Source organism: Manihot esculenta, chromosome 13 (assembly GCF_001659605.2).
Source record: "Manihot esculenta cultivar AM560-2 chromosome 13, M.esculenta_v8, whole genome shotgun sequence".
Classification (NCBI taxonomy): Eukaryota; Viridiplantae; Streptophyta; class Magnoliopsida; order Malpighiales; family Euphorbiaceae; genus Manihot; species Manihot esculenta.
In genome coordinates, this window is record NC_035173.2 from 5,216,568 (window position 1) to 5,237,395 (window position 20,828).

Consider the following 20,828-nt stretch of genomic DNA (forward strand, 5'->3'; position numbering starts at 1 on the left):
CACAACTACTCTTGAGTTCAAAGTATTACATTACACTCGCCTTTTTTTTTTAATTTATTGACTTAAAGGTCAGAGTGGCTATCATAAACGCCAACCATCTCACTTTCTCTTTATTGCAGATTTACCAATCGTAGCACAGTCTCATTTCAGACACATCTTTTGGTTCCATTGCCGAGATATTTCATTGGATTTTCTCTATTCAATTGAAGTAGAAACCAGTCTACCTTTTATTTTCTCTTAAAAAATAATCTTTTTCCTCTTATATACTACAAAATGGTAGGCAATTCATGAATTGTTGTTAACAAAGGCATAACCATTTCCTCCATTCCTATTGTGGATAAAACACCCCATCGATGGTCAATGAGGCTGATCTGAGCAATTTAAATAATAAACAGATACTTCAATACATAAAAAGGCTACAGGCCATTCTCGAACAATATAAAACTTAAGAGAATACCTCCTTCATGGCTCCCAGAATAAGGGAGGAAGTTTTCATCGATACCCCAAGGACTCAAACAGAGGCAATCCAAATACAGTCCAAAGGGAAGGCTAGACTGGAGGATGAGGCTCCAAAGGATGTCCACTAGAAACTAGTATGGGCTGTGCAAAGGTACCAGAAAGAGCAGGAGGAGGATTATGGGCTGGATGATGCCTCGTCCCTGTCATAAGAGATCTTGGCAGAGACATTTCCCATCAAGTTCAAACTTTCAAGTTTCGATAAATACGACGAAACAGTAGATCTCAAAAGTCAACTGGTGATCTTTAAGGCGACAATGCAGTTTCAAGATGTTAATGATTTTGTATTGTGCCGAGTGTTTTCGTCAACACTCACAAATTTTAGCTCAGAAATAGTACCAACATCTGTGCTCAGGTTCAATTCAGAACTTTACCCACTTCACTATATTATTTAAGTCCAGGTTTATTACTTGTATACCTCCTAAAAAGCTCTTCTCTGACTTGCAAAAGATCCGTCAAGAAGAGGGTGAGTCTTTAAGGAGTTTTATCTCACGGTTTAATGTAGAAACAATACAATTAGAGGAATTAAATCATGAGATAGCATGTGAGGCGTTAAAAAAAGAAACATACAACATCAAGTTCATGGATTCTCTAATAAAAAACCCAGCCGCTACTTATCAACGGCTAATGGATAAAACTCAGAAGTATATAAGATCATATGATCGGGTGTTAGTCCCGCTAAATAAAGTATTTTATGCCAGGCTATAAGATGAGTATCTGCCAGACCTATAAACCGAGTGTTAGTCCGCTAACTAAGACATTTTATGCAAAGGCTACAAGACGGGTATCCGCCAGACCCACAAACCGGATGTTAGTCCGCTAACTAAGACATTTTATGTTAAAGCCATAAGGCGAGTATCCGTTAGGTCCATAAACCGGGTATTAGTCCTACTAAATAAGGTATTTTATAACAAACCACAAGGTGAGTATTTGCCAAACCCATAAACCGAGTGTTAGTCTCGCTAAATAAGGCATTTTATGCCAGGCTACAAGGCGAATATCCACCAGACCACATAATCGAGTGTTAGTCCTGCTAAATAAGTCATTTTATGCCAGGCTACAAGGCAGGTATTCGCTAAACCTATAAACCGACTGTTAGTCCTACTAAATAAGACATTTTATACCAGGCCACAAGACAGATATCTATCAGGCCCATAAATCGGGTGTAAATCCTACTAAATAAGGCATTTTATGCCAGGCATAAGGCGAGTATCTGCCAGGCCCATAGATCGAGTGTTAGTCCCGCTAACTAAGGCATTTTATGCCAAGCCATAAGACATGTATCTGCCAGGCCCATAAACCGAGCATTAGTTTCGCTAACTAAGGTATATTATGCCAAAGCCACAAGGCGAATATCCACCAGGCCCATAAACTGTGTGTTAGTCCCGCTAATAAGGCATTTTATGCCGGTCACAAGGCGGGTATTCACTAGACCTATAAATCGGGTGTTAGTCCCGCTAAATATGGCATGTTATGCTAGGTCACAAGGCAGATATCCGCCAGACCATATAATCAGGTGTTAGTCCCGCTAAATACAGACCATAAGGCAGATATCCGCCAGACCACATAATCAAGTGTTAGCCTCGCTAAATAAGACATTTTATACCAAGGCCACAAGGTGAGTATCCGCCAAGTTCATAATCGGGTGTTAGTCCTGCTAACTAAGGCATTCTATGCCAAGGCCACAAGGCGGGTATCCGCCAGGCCCATCACCAGGTATTAGTCCCAATTAATAAAAATTGCTAAGGCATTCTATGCCAGGCTACAAGGCAAGTAACTATCGGGCGAGTCTTTGGGTGTTAATCCCAAAAGACAAAAGCAAGTTTTTGTCGAAAATCGCCATAGAGTGGGTAACTGCCAGACGAGTCTTTGGGTGTTAGTTCCAAAAAATAAAGACAAGTTTCTGTTGAAAAGCGTCAAAATGTAGGTAACTGTCAGACGAGTCTTTAGGTGTTAGTCCCAAAAGACAAAGGCAAGTTTCTACCAAAAAACACCACGAGACGGATAACCACCGGGCCAGACTTTGGGTGTTAGTCCCAAAAGATAAAGGCAAGTTTATGCTGAAAAGCGCCACAAGGAGAGTAAATGTCAGGCGAGTCTTTGGGTGTTAGTCCCAAAAAACAAAGGTAAGTTTCTACTAAAAAGCACCACAAGGTGGGTAATCGTCGGGCGAGTCTTTAGGTGTTAGTCCCAAAAGACAAAAGTAAGTTTCAGTCGAAAATCGCCACAAGGCAGGTAATCACTGGACGAATTTTTGGGTGTTAGTCCCAAAAGACAAAGGCAAGTTTCTATCGAAAAGCGCCATAAGGCAGGTAACCGCTAGGCGAGTTTTCAGGTGTTAGTCCCAAAAGACAAATATAAGTTTCTACTAAAAATCGCCACAAGGCAGGTAACCGGCAGGCGAATCTTCGAATGTTAGTCCCAAAAGATAAAGGTAAGTTTCTGCTGAAAATCGCCAGCGAATCTTTGGGTGTTAGTCCCAAAAGACAAAAGTAAGTTTCTATCCACAAGGCGGGTAACCGTTAGGCGCGTCTTCGGGTGTTAGTCCCAAAAGACAAAGGCAAGTTTCTATCAAAAAGCGCCATAAGGCGGGTAACTGCTAGGCGAGTATTCTGGTGTTAGTCCCAAAAGATAAAGGCAAGTTTCTACTGAAAATCGCCACAAGATGGGTAACCGCTAGGTGAATTTTCGAGTGTTAGTCCCAAAAGATAAAGGTAAGTTTTTATCGAAAAATGCCACAAGGCGGGTAACCGTTAAGCGAGTCTTCAGGTGTTAGTTTCAAAAGATAAAGATAAGTTTCTGCCAAAAAGCACCACGAGGCAAATAACTGCCATGCACATGACCGGGTGTTAGTTCTAAAACTGTGAAAAAATAGTTATAAGTTTCGAATATGAAGAATCAAAGACTAATAGGGGGACTTCTAATATAGCATAACAATTGTCCAAAGTAGGCTATTGTAATACCCGGCTAGACTCCGGTATCGGGATTCCTACCGTCCGGTGGAATCTCGGTTGTCGGAAACCTCTAGAAGGGTAAAACTATGATTTTATGAAATGTTTTCATGTATTTCATGTTTTTAAGTAAGAAATTAAATGAGTTTTTTGCATGAAAAGTCCTTGGAGGAAAACCCAGGTTCGGCCGCCGAAAGTCAAGTTCGGCCGCCGAACATGCATGCGTTTTGGAGGCACGTTAGGCCCCCGAAAGCATGAGTGAGGGAAGTCAAGGTTCGGCCGCCGAACCTCATGTTCGGCCGCCGAACCTTGCATGCATGCGGAGGCACCTTCGGCCCCCGAACGTGGCCTGGCCAGCCACTATAAAAGGGACCCTTAGCCGAAATGGGCGAGGTTTTCTCCCATTTTCGGCCACAACAAGCTTCCGATCTCCCTCTCCTCAAATCTTGTGTTCTTTCACTAGATCTCCTCCATCTTTCTTGAGTTTTAAACCCACATTGCAAGTTTTAAGCTTTAAAGGCAAGTTTTGGAGCTTTGGAAACTCAGGAGCTCTCGTGCTTGGATCTCCGAGTTGAGTCGTCTCTTCCTCGATCTTCAAGAGGTAAGAGCCGATCTTAAGCTCAATGTATGTTTCAAATGAGTTTCATGAAGTTTTAAGGGGTAGAGAAGCATGTTAGAGTTAGTTGAGCATATGTTAGGTTTATGTGATTTTTGAACAATGTGGCTTGCTTGATGTGTGTTTGAAGTGTTGTAGTTGGGGCATATGTTTGTATGAGGCCCCTAGGAACTGGTATGATGTGTATGCATGAGTAGAATCAAGTTTATGCAGGTTTTGAGGCGTTTTGGAGGCTGTGGACACAAGGGAGCCAAGTTTGTGCCCTTCGGCAGAAACTCAGGTTCGGCCGCCGAAGTGACTTTCGGCCGCCGAACCCCCTTGTGGAGGCAGTTTCGGCTGCCGAAGCCTGCCCTCGAAACTCAAGGTTCGTCTCTGTCTGGGAGGTTCGGCCGCCGAAAGTGCCGCCGAACCTGCATGACTTTCGGCTGCAGAGGGACTTTCGGCCGCCGAACCTGCCGCCGAAAGTGCCCTGTTCAGCCATTTCTTTCATGTTTTCATGTGATGTTTTCAGGATGTTTTAGGGGGTTTTTGGGGAGCTTTTCAGAGTCACGTTCATGTATGTTTGGTGCCTCATTTGAGTCCACCTGTGTAGGTTCGGACCCGAGGAACCGAGACCCCCGGTTGTGAGATAGTTGTTCAGAGTTCGTTGTCAAGCTTCAGTTACCAGGTGAGTGGAACAACCCCTTAAGTTTTAAAGTAATTGAATAAATGAATGAATCATAAAGCATTGCCCATGCATCATTATGCCATGCAATATTAGGTTGCTTGCATTAGAATGCACGAATATGTTGCATTGCATAATTTGTTGTTGATGTGGATGAACATTGAATGATCCATTAGCCCTCGTATGACATGATAGCCTATGTGAGTCCAGGTGTGCCTGCTACGGCTCTACGCCCCTGGCACTATGATTGATGATGGAAGTCCGGGTGTGCCTGCTACGGCTCTACGCCCCCGGCATGTATAAGTAAGAAGGATAGGGGCTAAATGGTGACAAGTTCATCCTTGTTGTGAAATGTTTGTGTTATGACGCATACATGAAAGCATGAATAAGAAAAAGAATGAAAATAAAAGTTATTTGATAATAAAAATAAAAATGAATAATAATGTACCTAAAAATGGAGGAATTAAAACAAATGTTTTTAGTTTCCGCTCACTGGGCTTTTAGCTCACCCCACTCCCATTATCCCCAGAGTTGCAGGTACAGGAGAGATCAAGAAGTCGGCTAGAGTGAAGTTAAGTCATATGTATGTAATAGCTAGAGTATGTGGACATGACATATGATAAGAATGTAATGTAAAGTTTGAACAGTTATGTTTATGTAACTATGTTATTGAGGATAGATTTGTGCTTGACCATAGTATATGTTAATCCCTTGGTATGTACATGATCTTATTATATGATGTGTATGTGAACCAACTCAACACAGATTTTATATTGCCATTGAGGCTTTGATGAAATCCCACAGAGGGATTAATGTTTATGTATATGATGAATACAGTGCATGCACAGGTTGAGTTTGGTGTATGAAGAAAAAGAAAAGTTTTAATTCTTAGTATGTTTGTTGATCATGTATGGGATTAAACAGGTATACTGGATGTATGTAGGCTTGCTACGGGTCCCGGCGGCCTTAAGCCGATCCGGACCCTAGCGCCGGTAACGGGTCGGTTTTCCGGGTCGTTACAGAGTGGTATCAGAGCCCTAGGTTCATATGATCGGACCTAGAGTGTCGGGCTCATAGATGTTCTAGAAGGTCAAGCACACTAGGAAAATCATGTCCACTAGGATAGGATGTAGAGTCCTGTCTATATGATGATATGATATGCCATGATGATATGCATGTGCATAAATGCCATGATGTGATGCTATGATGTGATGCTATGAATGTGATGAGGGTTCATGTGTGCCCACATGAACCATATGATGCTAATGATTGTTTATGCTATGTGCTGTTTTTCAGAAGATAGAATGAGAGGAACTCGTCGATCTGCACGATTGACTGGAGTGCCACCTCAGGACGAGGGCACTGATGCCCGTCCTCCAGCATTGCCTAGGGCAATGTCCAGTAGGTCCAACAGAGACAGAGTAGCTAGAGACCCTAGAAGGTCTTTGGATCTGGGTAGAAGCAGATCAGTAAGGGGAACAGTGCAGGGAGGAATGTCTGAGGATATGGAAGTAGATCAGAGGAGGGATGGCAGTCTTGGTGTGAGCATGCCGGAAGAGGGCATGGGAGAATCAGAAGGAGGCACTCAGGCCTCGAGTTATGTCCAGCCACATCACCACCCACCCTATTCACACCATCCAGGGTATTCGATGGGAGGTACATCGGATTACCCCAGTTTTAGCCCTTATCCTCCACATATGCCATACCCACCTTACTACCCACCATACTCTCAGTACCCCATGTACCCACCTCCACCTCCCTTTACCAGTACAGCAAACCCTACCCCAGGGGATGTTGTACCTCCACCACCACCAGTATCTACTGTCCCGGAAACACAAGTACCCAAACCTACCTCATCTGGAGGGAGCAAGGTCAAGATGACCGATTATATGAAGCTGGGTGCTCCCCAGTTTGAAACCGGTGATGATCCGTTCGTGTATTTGGAGCGGGTCAAGGCAATTACAGATGAGATAGGGGCTGATGACAGTAGAGCCATTCAGATGGCCGGGTTCACGCTTAAGTGCAAGAAGGCACGGGAGTGGTTCAAGAATTATGTGAACCCGAGAGTGGACAGCATGAATTGGGAAGAGTTTTCGAACGAGTTTGCAGGATGGGCTTTCCCTGATAGTTCAAGGGAATTGAAGATGATAGAATTCGAGCAGTTGAGGCAAACTGATGACATGAGTATAGACGAGTACACAGACAGGTTCCTGGAGTTGTTGCCATATGCTGGACTGAATTTGGACACAGATCAAAAGAAGTCAAGGAGATATATTATGAGGCTGCACTCCAGGTATTCCTCTTTGGTACAGTCAACAGAGAGAGAGAGTTTCCATGCCATAGTGGATATGGCTAGGAGAATGGAGGCTAGTGCTATCGTTGAGGGGAAGGTAAAACAGTCAGTGGCACAGTCTTCTGGTTCCAAGACCCCAGGTGGGGAAAGGGTAGACTCTTCTTCTCTGAGTACAGCAGTTGCAGGCAATAAGAAGTGGGACAGAGGCCACAGAAAATCTAAGAAGAATAAGTTCTGGAACAAGATCAAGTCAGGTCTGGGTTTAGGCAGTGGCTCAAGCTCTGGCGCAGAGGTTACAACATGTATGAGATGTGGGAGACCACACAAGGGAGTATGTCTGGCAGGGACAAACACATGTTTCAAATGCGGACAGGCGGGTCATTTGGCTCGAGACTGTCCTAGAGGAGCCTTTACAGCACCGTCTCAGCAGACAACCTCCGGCAGTGTGGTGCAGCCAGTAGCTCCAGCCGCAACACAGGCCAGTGGCAGAGGCAGAGAGAGAGGGTCAGCCTCTTCATCAGCAGGATACAGAGGTGAAGGTCCATCAGCTCCGGCACGGATCTTCACAATGACTCAGCAGGAGGCCAACACATCCAACACCGTGGTGGCAGGTAATCTCATCATTGGTTGTTCAGATGTGTATGCCTTAATGGACCCGGGTGCATCTCATTCTTTTATTGCTCCGAGAGTCGTGGAGAGGGTAGGATTGATGGTCTCTGGGTTAGAGTGTCCCCTATGGGTCAGTGGACCCAAGTGTGACCCGTCAGTGGCAGAGGCAGTCTGCCAATGTAGTCCAGTTTTCATAGAGGGAAGATGCCTTTTCGCCGACCTCGTGGTTCTAGATTTGACAGATTTTGACGTCATTCTAGGGATGGATTGGTTATCGACCCATGGTGCTACCTTGGACTGTAGAGACAAGGTAGTCAGATTCAGAGATCAGGATGGGTCAGAGGTCGTCTTCAGAGGAGACAAGAGGGGTACACCTAGAGGTCTGATCTCAGCTCTTCAGGCTCGTAGGTTGCTTAGGAGGGGATGTCAGGGGTTTCTAGCTCATGTGAGGGAGTTAGATAGTCATGTCAGAGAGCCCGTCTCAGTGCCTGTGGTGAGTGAGTTCTTAGATGTTTTCCCAGACGAGCTTCCAGGACTACCACCTGCAAGGGAGATAGAGTTTGAAATAGAGCTGATGCCTGGAACTAGGCCTATCTCTATCCCTCCCTACAGGATGGCGCCAGCAGAGTTGAAAGAGCTAAAGGAACAGTTGCAAGAACTGGTGGACAAGGGTTTCATCCGACCGAGTACCTCACCTTGGGGTGCTCCAGTGCTCTTTGTAAAGAAAAAGGATGGATCCCTTAGGCTTTGTATCGACTACAGACAGTTGAACAAAGCCACCATCAAGAACAAGTACCCTTTGCCGAGGATCGACGATCTATTCGACCAGCTAGCAGGAGCAGGTTGTTTCTCCAAAATAGATCTGAGATCAGGATACCATCAGTTGAGGATAAGGAATGAAGATGTACCGAAGACAGCTTTCAGGACTAGGTATGGGCACTATGAGTTCCTTGTGATGCCGTTTGGGTTGACCAACGCCCCTGCAGCATTCATGGACCTCATGAACAGAGTATTCAGTCAGTATCTGGATCACTTCGTTATTGTCTTCATAGATGATATCTTAGTGTATTCCAGAAATGCGGAGGAGCATGCCCATCACCTGAGGACAGTTTTGCAGACCTTGAGAGAGCATGGCTTGTATGCCAAGTTCTCCAAGTGTGAGTTTTGGCTTAGGAGCATTTCATTCTTGGGGCACATTGTGTCAGAACAGGGTATTGAAGTAGACCCCAAGAAGGTAGAGGCTGTAGCTAACTGGCCTAGACCCACCACAGTGACCGAGATCAAAAGTTTTCTGGGTTTAGCAGGTTACTACAGGAGGTTCGTTCAGGACTTCTCAAAGATTGCTGCTCCTATGACCAAATTGACAAAGAAGAATCAGAAGTTTATATGGACCGATCAGTGTGAGGAAAGCTTTGAGGAGCTTAAGAGGAGGTTGACTTCAGCACCGGTGTTAGCTCTGCCAAAAGGTGATGATGACTTCTCAGTATATTGTGATGCGTCCCGTGTGGGACTGGGTTGTGTGCTAATGCAAAATGAGAGGGTGATCGCTTATGCTTCTAGACAGCTGAAGAAGCATGAGCTGAATTACCCCACACATGACCTAGAGATGGCAGCAGTGATCTTTGCACTCAAGATGTGGAGGCATTACCTTTATGGGGTAAAGTGTGAGATCTTCACGGATCATAAGAGCCTGCAGTACATCCTGAGTCAGAGAGAACTGAACATGAGGCAGAGGAGATGGGTAGAGCTGTTGAGTGACTATGATTGCAAGATTCAGTACCATCCGGGTAAGGCGAATGTTGTGGCAGACGCCCTAAGCCGGAAATCACTCGGCAGTCTATCCCACATTTCAGCAGAGAGGAGGCCGGTGGTGAAGGAGTTCCACAGACTTATGAGTGAGGGATTACAGTTGGAGTTGTCTGGCACAGGTGCCTTAGTGGCTCAGATGAGAGTGACACCCGTGTTTCTGGAGCAGGTAGCTCAGAAACAGCATGAGGACCCAGAGTTGGTCAGGATAGCCAGAACGGTTCAGTCAGGCCAGAGTAATGAGTTCAAGTTTGATGATAAGGGGATCCTCCGCTACGGGAACAGATTATGTGTGCCAGATGACATTGGTCTGAAGGGAGATATTATGGGGGAAGCCCATAATACCAGGTATAGTGTTCACCCTGGAGCCACCAAGATGTATCAGGATCTGAAGAGAGTGTATTGGTGGCCAGCTATGAAGAAGGACGTGGCACTGTTCGTGTCAGCCTGCGATGTGTGTCAGAGGGTGAAACTAGAGCATCAGAAGCCGGCTGGAATGTTGAATCCACTACCGATTCCAGAGTGGAAATGGGAGAATATAGCTATGGACTTCGTAGTGGGGTTACCGGCGACGTCCAACAGATTGGACTCCATATGGGTGATTGTGGACAGACTCACCAAATCTGCTCACTTCATCCCTGTCAGGAGTGGTTACTTTGTGGACAAGTTGGCGCAGGTGTACGTAGATGAGATTGTCAGACTGCATGGGGTCCCGGTATCTATAGTGTCAGATAGAGGGCCCCAGTTCACCTCCAGGTTTTGGCGGAGTCTGCAGAACGCTATGGGTACCAGATTAGACTTCAGTACTGCTTTCCACCCACAGACAGACGAACAGTCAGAGAGGACCATCCAGACAGTAGAAGATATGCTCAGAATGTGTGTGCTAGATTTTGGCGGTTCTTGGAGGCAGCATCTTCCTTTGGTGGAGTTTGCCTACAATAACAGCTATCATGCTAGCATAGGGATGGCTCCATACGAAGCTTTGTATGGGAGGAAGTGCAGATCACCTATCTGCTGGGAGGAAGTAGGAGAGAGGACTCTTGCGGGTCCGGAGTTAGTAGAGCTTACCAGCAGGGTGGTACCCATAATCAGAGAGAGGATCAAGACTGCTGCTAGTCGGCAGAAGAGTTATGCAGATATTCGCAGAAGACAGCTAGAGTTTCAGGAGGGGGATTTGGTTTTGCTCAAGGTGTCTCCTATGAAAGGAGTGGTTCGGTTCGGGAAGAAGGGTAAGTTAGCTCCACGGTACATCGGTCCCTTCGAGGTGCTTCAGAGGGTCGGTAATGTGTCGTATAAGCTAGACTTGCCTGCTTCGATGGAGAGAATCCATCCGGTTTTTCATGTTTCTCTGTTACGGAAGTACGTGTCGGATCCTGGAAAGGTTCTTAGTGAGCCTGATATGGAGATCCATGAGGATCTCACCTATGTAGAACAGCCAGTGCGGATCCTAGACACTCAGATCAGAAAGCTGAGGAACAAGGAAATCCCGATGGTAAAGGTCCTTTGGAACCACCACAACTTAGAGGAATGCACCTGGGAGACACGGGAGTCCATGCTCCAGCAATATCCCCATCTGTTTTGAGGTGAGTGTTAGTTGTTCTATGTGTTGCAGGTATGAGATGTTGTATGCTATGATTGATGCCATGCTTTGTATGTTAGTTGAGGAACATTCGGGGACGAATGTTCTTAAGGGGGGAAGAATGTAATACCCGGCTAGACTCCGGTATCGGGATTCCTACCGTCCGGTGGAATCTCGGTTGTCGGAAACCTCTAGAAGGGTAAAACTATGATTTTATGAAATGTTTTCATGTATTTCATGTTTTTAAGTAAGAAATTAAATGAGTTTTTTGCATGAAAAGTCCTTGGAGGAAAACCCAGGTTCGGCCGCCGAAAGTCAAGTTCGGCCGCCGAACATGCATGCGTTTTGGAGGCACGTTAGGCCCCCAAAAGCATGAGTGAGGGAAGTCAAGGTTCGGCCGCCGAACCTCATGTTCGGCCGCCGAACCTTGCATGCATGCGGAGGCACCTTCGGCCCCCGAACGTGGCCTGGCCAGCCACTATAAAAGGGACCCTTAGCCGAAATGGGCGAGGTTTTCTCCCATTTTCGGCCACAACAAGCTTCCGATCTCCCTCTCCTCAAATCTTGTGTTCTTTCACTAGATCTCCTCCATCTTTCTTGAGTTTTAAACCCACATTGCAAGTTTTAAGCTTTAAAGGCAAGTTTTGGAGCTTTGGAAACTCAGGAGCTCTCGTGCTTGGATCTCCGAGTTGAGTCGTCTCTTCCTCGATCTTCAAGAGGTAAGAGCCGATCTTAAGCTCAATGTATGTTTCAAATGAGTTTCATGAAGTTTTAAGGGGTAGAGAAGCATGTTAGAGTTAGTTGAGCATATGTTAGGTTTATGTGATTTTTGAACAATGTGGCTTGCTTGATGTGTGTTTGAAGTGTTGTAGTTGGGGCATATGTTTGTATGAGGCCCCTAGGAACTGGTATGATGTGTATGCATGAGTAGAATCAAGTTTATGCAGGTTTTGAGGCGTTTTGGAGGCTGTGGACACAAGGGAGCCAAGTTTCTGCCCTTCGGCAGAAACTCAGGTTCGGCCGCCGAAGTGACTTTCGGCCGCCGAACCCCCTTGTGGAGGCAGTTTCGGCTGCCGAAGCCTGCCCCCGAAACTCAAGGTTCGTCTCTGTCTGGGAGGTTCGGCCGCCGAAAGTGCCGCCGAACCTGCATGACTTTCGGCTGCAGAGGGACTTTCGGCCGCCGAACCTGCCGCCGAAAGTGCCCTGTTCAGCCATTTCTTTCATGTTTTCATGTGATGTTTTCAGGATGTTTTAGGGGGTTTTTGGGGAGCTTTTCAGAGTCACGTTCATGTATGTTTGGTGCCTCATTTGAGTCCACCTGTGTAGGTTCGGACCCGAGGAACCGAGACCCCCGGTTGTGAGATAGTTGTTCAGAGTTCGTTGTCAAGCTTCAGTTACCAGGTGAGTGGAACAACCCCTTAAGTTTTAAAGTAATTGAATAAATGAATGAATCATAAAGCATTGCCCATGCATCATTATGCCATGCAATATTAGGTTGCTTGCATTAGAATGCACGAATATGTTGCATTGCATAATTTGTTGTTGATGTGGATGAACATTGAATGATCCATTAGCCCTCGTATGACATGATAGCCTATGTGAGTCCAGGTGTGCCTGCTACGGCTCTACGCCCCTGGCACTATGATTGATGATGGAAGTCCGGGTGTGCCTGCTACGGCTCTACGCCCCCGGCATGTATAAGTAAGAAGGATAGGGGCTAAATGGTGACAAGTTCATCCTTGTTGTGAAATGTTTGTGTTATGACGCATACATGAAAGCATGAATAAGAAAAAGAATGAAAATAAAAGTTATTTGATAATAAAAATAAAAATGAATAATAATGTACCTAAAAATGGAGGAATTAAAACAAATGTTTTTAGTTTCCGCTCACTGGGCTTTTAGCTCACCCCACTCCCATTATCCCCAGAGTTGCAGGTACAGGAGAGATCAAGAAGTCGGCTAGAGTGAAGTTAAGTCATATGTATGTAATAGCTAGAGTATGTGGACATGACATATGATAAGAATGTAATGTAAAGTTTGAACAGTTATGTTTATGTAACTATGTTATTGAGGATAGATTTGTGCTTGACCATAGTATATGTTAATCCCTTGGTATGTACATGATCTTATTATATGATGTGTATGTGAACCAACTCAACACAGATTTTATATTGCCATTGAGGCTTTGATGAAATCCCACAGAGGGATTAATGTTTATGTATATGATGAATACAGTGCATGCACAGGTTGAGTTTGGTGTATGAAGAAAAAGAAAAGTTTTAATTCTTAGTATGTTTGTTGATCATGTATGGGATTAAACAGGTATACTGGATGTATGTAGGCTTGCTACGGGTCCCGGCGGCCTTAAGCCGATCCGGACCCTAGCGCCGGTAACGGGTCGGTTTTCCGGGTCGTTACAGCTATGAACTGGCACTTGAAGACAGGGCCACTTGGTAAGGTTTGATCATATGATACTCGGTTCCCCGGCGGAAAAAAAGACCTGGACACCTTAGGTCTTAGCTCTTCATCAAGATTCGCCCTTTCAATTACAGAGCGAGACTACATGGGAAATTATCATTAGATAACGCAATCCAATAAATCTCTATTACACCTATAATCGCGAGATTCAATATCCACTAGCCAGTGCTAGTTGTATTTCTAGGAGATCTAATAATTAACTCTATCTTCTTACAGTATAAAAACTAATAATCACATAAATTAAGGTACACATTTTTACATGACTAGCCTTGAGTTCAAATCATTATATTATGTTTGTCTTTTTTTTTTAAATTTATTGATTTGAGCATCGGAGTGGTTGTCATATGCGCCAACCACCTGACTTTCTCTTTTTTATTGATTGACCAATCACAATATAATCTCATTTCATCCACATTAATAATTTGATTTAAAATTAGACTAATGAAAATAAAATTTAATATTTTTTTATTAAATACATAAAATCAGACTAATAAAAATAAATTTTAATATTTTTTTATTAAATACCTTATAGTATTGAGGCAATTTGAATATTTTTACCATGATTAATATTTAAATTTATGTCTAATAATATTAAAATTTATTTTAAACTATCAACATACTTTCAAATTCAATTATTATATGAATAATACATAAATTCATTTAATTTTATATATTTTAATTAATAATATGTTTATATATTTTTATTAATAGTTTCAATTTTTAGAATTTAGAATTTCTAAAAAAATATTTAAATTCTAATTTTAAATAAAACTTCATCTATATTCTTATAAAATGTATATTTATATTAAAATATGTATAATATAAATAAGTCTACAATATATAAAATCCAAATCCAACCCAAATCTTTTATAATATTAATATTCAAATTTAAACTTATTTCAAACTTGATTCTACGTAATCTCCAAAACCTCCTATTAACAAAAATATTCAATTCAATCCGACATTATGTAAATTAAATTATTTCATTCTAACTTTTACTCCAATTAAAATTTAAAGGCCCTTCATCTAATCTAATAAACAGTCTTACTAATTTCAGTAATAAAAGTGGAATAAAGACTTTTAAATAACTAAATTACCTATTTTATATTTTTCCTCTTTTTTTTTAACGGCAAAAAAAATATATTACGCAGGTATAGAAAATAATAAAATTTAAATAATTAAATTACCCGTTTTATGTTCTCCCTCTACTTTTTTTTTTCTCGTGGGAATTTAAATATATTTATAAAATCATGTAAAATTTCTAATTTAATTTAAATAAAAATTTTAAAGTAAAAAAATTAAATTTTCTTATTTTAAAAAATAAATAAATTAAATTGAATTTTTATAAAATTATTGATTTAATAGTGATTTTATGCTTGGGCTGTATACAAATATAGAAGAAGCAAATGGGTTTTGAGATAGTTCTCGAGTAGAGTAGATGAATCTTGGTCTTAAAGATACAAAAGAGAAGTAGAGCATATGAGTCTTAAAAAGCCATGAGGAGAAGCTGTTGGATTTGTGAGATGTAGGGATGGCTATGCTCCCTGTGTTTTGGAGAAAAGTTTGGTGATGGCAATGGTGACAATGTAGAACTAATGCAATGTTTTTATTATTATTATTATTATTATTTCCATTCTTTTTGCATGTAAATATGCACATGCAGATGTTAGAATGTCTTGAGGAGTCGTTGAATCCATTTTCTCTTTCACGCAGAAACTAGAAGTTAGTGTAGAATGCAATACACAAGTTATGAGAAGGAGGAGCTCATAGGCAGATGCAACATTTATATTTATGAGAGTGGAATAATACACTTAATAATTAAAATTAACTTTTTAAAGATCTATTAAAAACTTAAAAGATTATATACAATAATTCATTAAAAATAAACTCTATTTATGTTTAAAAAAAATAAAATAAAATAAAATATAGGGGCAGCTCTTGGTGTTTAAATATATATATATATATATTATTTATTAAATAATAATAATAATAATAATAATAATAATAATAATAATAATAATGACAATAACGTGTACACATATATAAATTGCAAAAGGTTAAATAGTCTTTTTATTTTGAAACAACAATAATTGATCTCAAATAATTCTTATTTCCTAATTTTTCTAATGAAGCAATTTAGGAGGAATATTAGCTAAAGAACAGTCGTTTGACACCTTAATCGAATGGGTACATATCAGTCGGATAAAGAATCTCAATGAATTGTTTCAAATTTCTAAACCAAACACCTTCTTAGTTACTTGATAATCTACATAAAAATTATAGATTATTTTGAGATAAATAAACTATTTTTATTTTAAATAATATAATTTAATATTTATAAGTAAAATAAAAAACTTTGTCCCTTTATTTGTTTTCAAGAAAAAAATGTTTTCTTTTTCAACTAACACGTTCGGATCATAAAATAACAAATATAAATCATTGTTATGGAGGTGTTCATACCCTTTTCAAAAAAGATGACATTTAATAAAAAAAAAAAATTAAAATAAAATATAAAAACTTTGGGAAGCTAGAATTATTATTATTATATTTTTAATTTTTAATTTAAGCTACCGGCATTTCAAACTAATTGGCCTAATCAATTCGAATTTACACGGCATCCTCACTAAAAGGGACAAACCTTGTTGAGTTTTCAGTTAAATATCCTTGCCAATTCCTTGGGATAAGCACTGTAATTTCGGACGAATGGATGCTAACAAGGTTCTTCACAACAGCAACGTAAATGAACAAAAGCATGGCAATAGGCAATTGCTTCACAGCAACCCTCTGTGCATCAAACGAAATTTGACAAGCATACAAAATCTATAAAGTTTGCCAAACATAATCCAATCAACTTCTTCATTTCCCATCGTTATCACAGAGTTGTATCCAATTCTGGCGTTCAGCACTAGAAGAGGCAAGAAAAGATATAATAGTTGGAATTATATCCATGCGGAAAAAAACATTGAGGAACAAATTCTTAATTGCTAAACTTCTCAATAAAAATGAGAATGCAATCAGTCATTAGTTATATGAATAAGGAAAAGTAAAATCGGCATAAACCACTGCGTTTTCATTCTGGATCAGGGGAACCACCAGGAACCAGCTGCATTGCAAAACAAATGTTAGTCTTTCTCATCCATAATTCTGAATTTTCAAACTGACCGATCGGAGCCAAAACACCGCTTTCTCTCCCCCCTTGAAATATACAAAGAAAAAGGAAGCTGAAATCTTGAAATTTTCACGCAATGTTTAAGATATCAAAAGTATGCGAGTAACTTCACTCCCCCAAATTTATCCCATATGAATTGATTATGACTCACGAGGCGAATGTGTAATATGATTTTGATAAGCATATTGGTTGGGCCTTCAAAGCCGCAGGAATTATAATACAACTTCAACTTGATGGACTAAGACCCCTTTTTAATAAATTAAGCATCTGGATTCTGGCGGTTTACTTACAATGGCAATGTTGTTTCCATTTAGTAATATCTGATCAAGCTTGGTAATTCGCCGCCCTTCAGCAGTGATTTCACTGCAATATCAACAAAGAAACAGATTAAAAGAACTCAGAAACAAATACATGAAACCCTTTGAATTGACAACAAAATGTGTTTGTGCTGACTGCTGAGAGGGAGAGTGGAACAACAACAAAGAAAATACCAAATCAGGCTAAAAATGTTAGCTCTTTTATAAAATAATATCAGAAGCAGCATTGTCTATAATAAATGTAACAAACAGAACATCGCTTATTTAGTTGATTATTGTAGAATTTAAGTAGCATATTTCCTATTTATTCATTTATTTTGAATGCTCTTACATATCTTGGCATTGGGTTGTGTTAACAAGCAAGCAGCTTCTCATATTATGTTGTTACAATTGATATAAAAGATGTACAAAACAAACCATGAAACCGTAAATCTAAACCTTCAAGACATTTCTCTAGATTGTTCAACCATCAGAAGTTTCAAATCAAAGTAATCAGTTCACTACCTTAACAAACTTGCAAATCAACTATCATTACCTCCATCAGCACATAAATATTCATGCTTCAACAACCTGTCCCATCCAAAAGAGACTATTATACATTCAGCCTCGGTGAAAGCAGCTCATTGAAAATCAGAAAGGCACCTTCAAACTATTATCCTGTGTAATAGATATGGTGGAAAAACAAAAGAATAGGCTTGCTTGAAGCCTTGAACAAAATCAATCCCCATTCCCTACTCAATCTTCTTTTCATCACCTTTCAGATTTTGCAACTTTAACAACCTCAGTATCTATATGTAAAACCAAAATACTTCCTAAAAAGGAATGAGAAATGGCTATACATAAGTCTGAAACACCACATTCCAACTGTCCTCAAACCATTCAGTCTATCAATGTTTTATTTGGCAGTTACATGGTGTTTGAATATTGGAATTCAGTAATGCACTTTTTACGGTATAGCAGGACAAAACTAAAAGCTTGAAAATATTAGAGATGTATGAATGTCCTCCTTCATCTAGCATCTCCCCATTATTCCTCAACCCCTACAATTAACAAAGACAAGAGACAGCCATACTGGAAAGCAAGTACTAGCAGAATTAAGTGAATTCAATCTGTTGGTAAAAACTCCATAATCGAGCTTAGTGGCCCTTCAAATCCTTGTTAAAGAACATGCCTGAATCACTTCATTGTCCATTTCAGCATAACCTTGCATGCCATAATCTACGAGGATTTAGATTGAACTTGAAACTTTCCCTTTAAAAGGTGGAGATGCACGTGCACCACCAATAAACAGCTATCAGCTAATAGAAATAAGATGATCAAACTCACAACAGAACCCCATCATCAGCAACGCAAAAAAGGAATCAACAATGTACTTCAGATTGATATTTTTTAAAAATCTTTTATCATAAAAGTATCTCAAGAGAAGGGGACAGCAGAAATTGCTATGCCATTTAGTTCTATTTTGAGCTAAAACTTCACACTAACATCTGTTCTACCAGAGTCATAGTCTGTTGCACCACAACCTCAAGTCCTCTCATGAAAAACAAGTACCAACACCATAAACTAAACCCCTTGCAAATTTACAAGAAAATTTTCTTTTATTCAATTAGAAAAAAAAAACATTTGAAATAAATATAAAACTTAAACCAGAATCAAACTCTTGCAGGCTACTATCTTTACTAAAACCCTAATCTGAAAGAGAAAACCCCAAGAGGACATACTATTCAGTGACATCTTCGAGGACCATGTTTACATAGACGTCGAAGCCTCTGAGAGTACCAACGAGCTCCTTGTCTCCTTTCATTATCACCCATATTTTCGACCCTATGCACCTGTCTATTAGCTCTGCAAGAAATCAAGATAATAATAATAAGTTACATTTTCCTGGTTAATTTTTCTCCAGAAAAAATGAAAGAGAAAATTAATAATAGAGGATTTGGTTATTGCGGACCTGATGGAAGGAGCTGAGAGGGGTTATTGGCCATGGGATTCAAAGGAAGAAGCCTCGGCAGTGAGAGCACTACAGTGTCCTCGCCCGCGATATTCAGTTTTCACCGCGCCTCTGTCCTTCCATTGGCGGATAAATCACGAGATGACGAAAATAGCCCCAAAGACTTCAGTAGTTCTTAAATCTTAAACATCATATTATATATATATATTTTTAAAATGAAATTAAAATTAAAAAAATAAAATCTCATATCTCTCACATTTATTTATGAACAGACTAATTCTATAAGTATTATAATATATTTCTCTTAACAATAAATATTAAATTTATTAAAAAAATTATTAAATTGTGAATTATTTTAAACACATTTTGATAATTGTAAAAATATAGTGCAATTCAAAAATTTTATTATTATCAATTATTTATATTATAAATGTAGAATATTAAAAAACTATTAAATTATATTATTAAAATAAATTATTAAATAATTCATATAATGCGTGGAAAGTAACTAAATAATAATTAAAATAAATGTAAAGTATGTTTTAAAATGTTTAATTACCATATAAACGTTTAATTTTTTTTAGGTTCAAATAGAATTTTTAATTGTTAAAACGTATTAAATAAATAAATAAATTATCATGGATTAATGATAATAAATAAGCTAATCATAAATAATTAATTTTGAAAATAACTAATTTAAATTTTAATAAATAAAATTTAATTTATCAAATTTTTTTAATATTGATTTATTACTCTATATTTGTAATGACTTATTTCGTAAGAATGATTTTCAAACAAAAGATCAGAGATCAAATAAACAATTAAGAGCCAATCGTCAAGAGTGAAAAATTACAACATCAACTTTTTTTTTCATCATGCAATAAATTTTATATTGCAAAAGTTAAAATAGCATCAAAAAGTTAAAATATAAAATTTAAAACAATTTTACATCGAAACAAATTAAATTAAATCAAAATAAAATCAAACTATAATAATTAAAATTAATTAAATCAAATTAAATTAAATAAAACAAAAACTACAACTAAATAGAAAAAGTCAAGAATTCAAAACTAAATAGAATCGTATCAACACACTGCTGCAGTTTAGCACAAATATTGACAATAAATAAAACTCGAATCCATGTCGAATATAGATAAAAAGACATAAAGTAAGTATATAAACAAACATACAAAGAAATAAAAAGGTATGTAAAGCAAGAATATAAACAAACATACAAAGAAAAAAGCCATTGAAAATGAGAGTTGACTATAGACAATTATCAAGTTGAGTTAAAAAATATCGTAGAGTCCAATTAAAGAAGATCGATGGAGCGATAGTACCAAATATGATCATGTGGTCTTGAATTACTGACATCATGCAAAAGTAGTTTACCTGATTAAAAATGAAAATTAGAATCCAATCACAAGTCCATGAGGTGATCGAAAAATAAAAAAACAAAAGGAAGGAACCTTTGGACATGGGGAAGTTAAATTATGAGCATCAAAAGACTATTTAGACTCCGTCAGGAGACGAAATAAGAGAAAAGATAGGCTAAAAGATGAAAAGTCTTATTGAAATTTCTTAAAAATTGGAAAGTGAGTTCCCAATAGTCAAAGGAGACTATTTATAATAGAAATAAAATTCTAATATGCAAAAATAATCCTAATCCTAATAGGAGTCTAAAATCCTAATAGCTAAGAGAGACTATTCTAATCCTAATAAAAGTCTAATTGTTCCATATCAGAAGCTTCAAAGCCACGTCCATAAAACGCTACAGATTCAAAGTTGAAAAGCAAAGTAAAAGACCCAAATCTTTCGTCGAGATCAATTGCCTTCTTTCTCCCACAGACTTTCTCTCTTCTTTCTCTCTTTCGCATCA

General features: G+C 39.4%; 1 protein-coding gene across 2 annotated transcripts; it reads right to left on the reverse strand.

Moving 5' to 3' along the window:
- Window positions 1-16,340: 16,340 nt before the first annotated feature.
- Window positions 16,341-19,118, reverse strand: LOC110629334 (sm-like protein LSM5). Of its 2 annotated transcripts, none has more exons than XM_043949228.1 (4): window positions 18,950-19,118; window positions 18,720-18,843; window positions 16,972-17,044; window positions 16,341-16,707 (listed from the first exon to the last, which is right to left on the reverse strand). In XM_043949228.1, the coding sequence occupies exons 1-4, from the start codon at window positions 18,981-18,983 to the stop codon at window positions 16,645-16,647; spliced, it is 294 nt and encodes a 97-aa protein (XP_043805163.1). In that variant the 5' UTR covers window positions 18,984-19,118; the 3' UTR covers window positions 16,341-16,644. The 2 variants fall into 2 exon arrangements, with proteins under 2 accessions (XP_043805163.1, XP_021631942.1); XM_021776250.2 differs by having other exon boundaries at window positions 16,341-16,615; window positions 18,950-19,115.
- Between the last annotated feature and the right edge of the window lie 1,710 nt (window positions 19,119-20,828).

Bases quoted from the DNA above. Each gene is read 5' to 3' on its own strand.
- LOC110629334 (XM_043949228.1), bottom strand. From the start codon at position 18,983: ATGGCCAATAACCCCTCTCAGCTCCTTCCATCAG. The intron at 18,844-18,949 runs GTCCGCAATAAC...GATTTCTTGCAG, and splicing joins CTCTCAGCTCCTTCCATCAG to AGCTAATAGACAGGTGCATA. The intron at 17,045-18,719 runs GTATGTCCTCTT...TTGATATTGCAG, and splicing joins CTCGAAGATGTCACTGAATA to TGAAATCACTGCTGAAGGGC.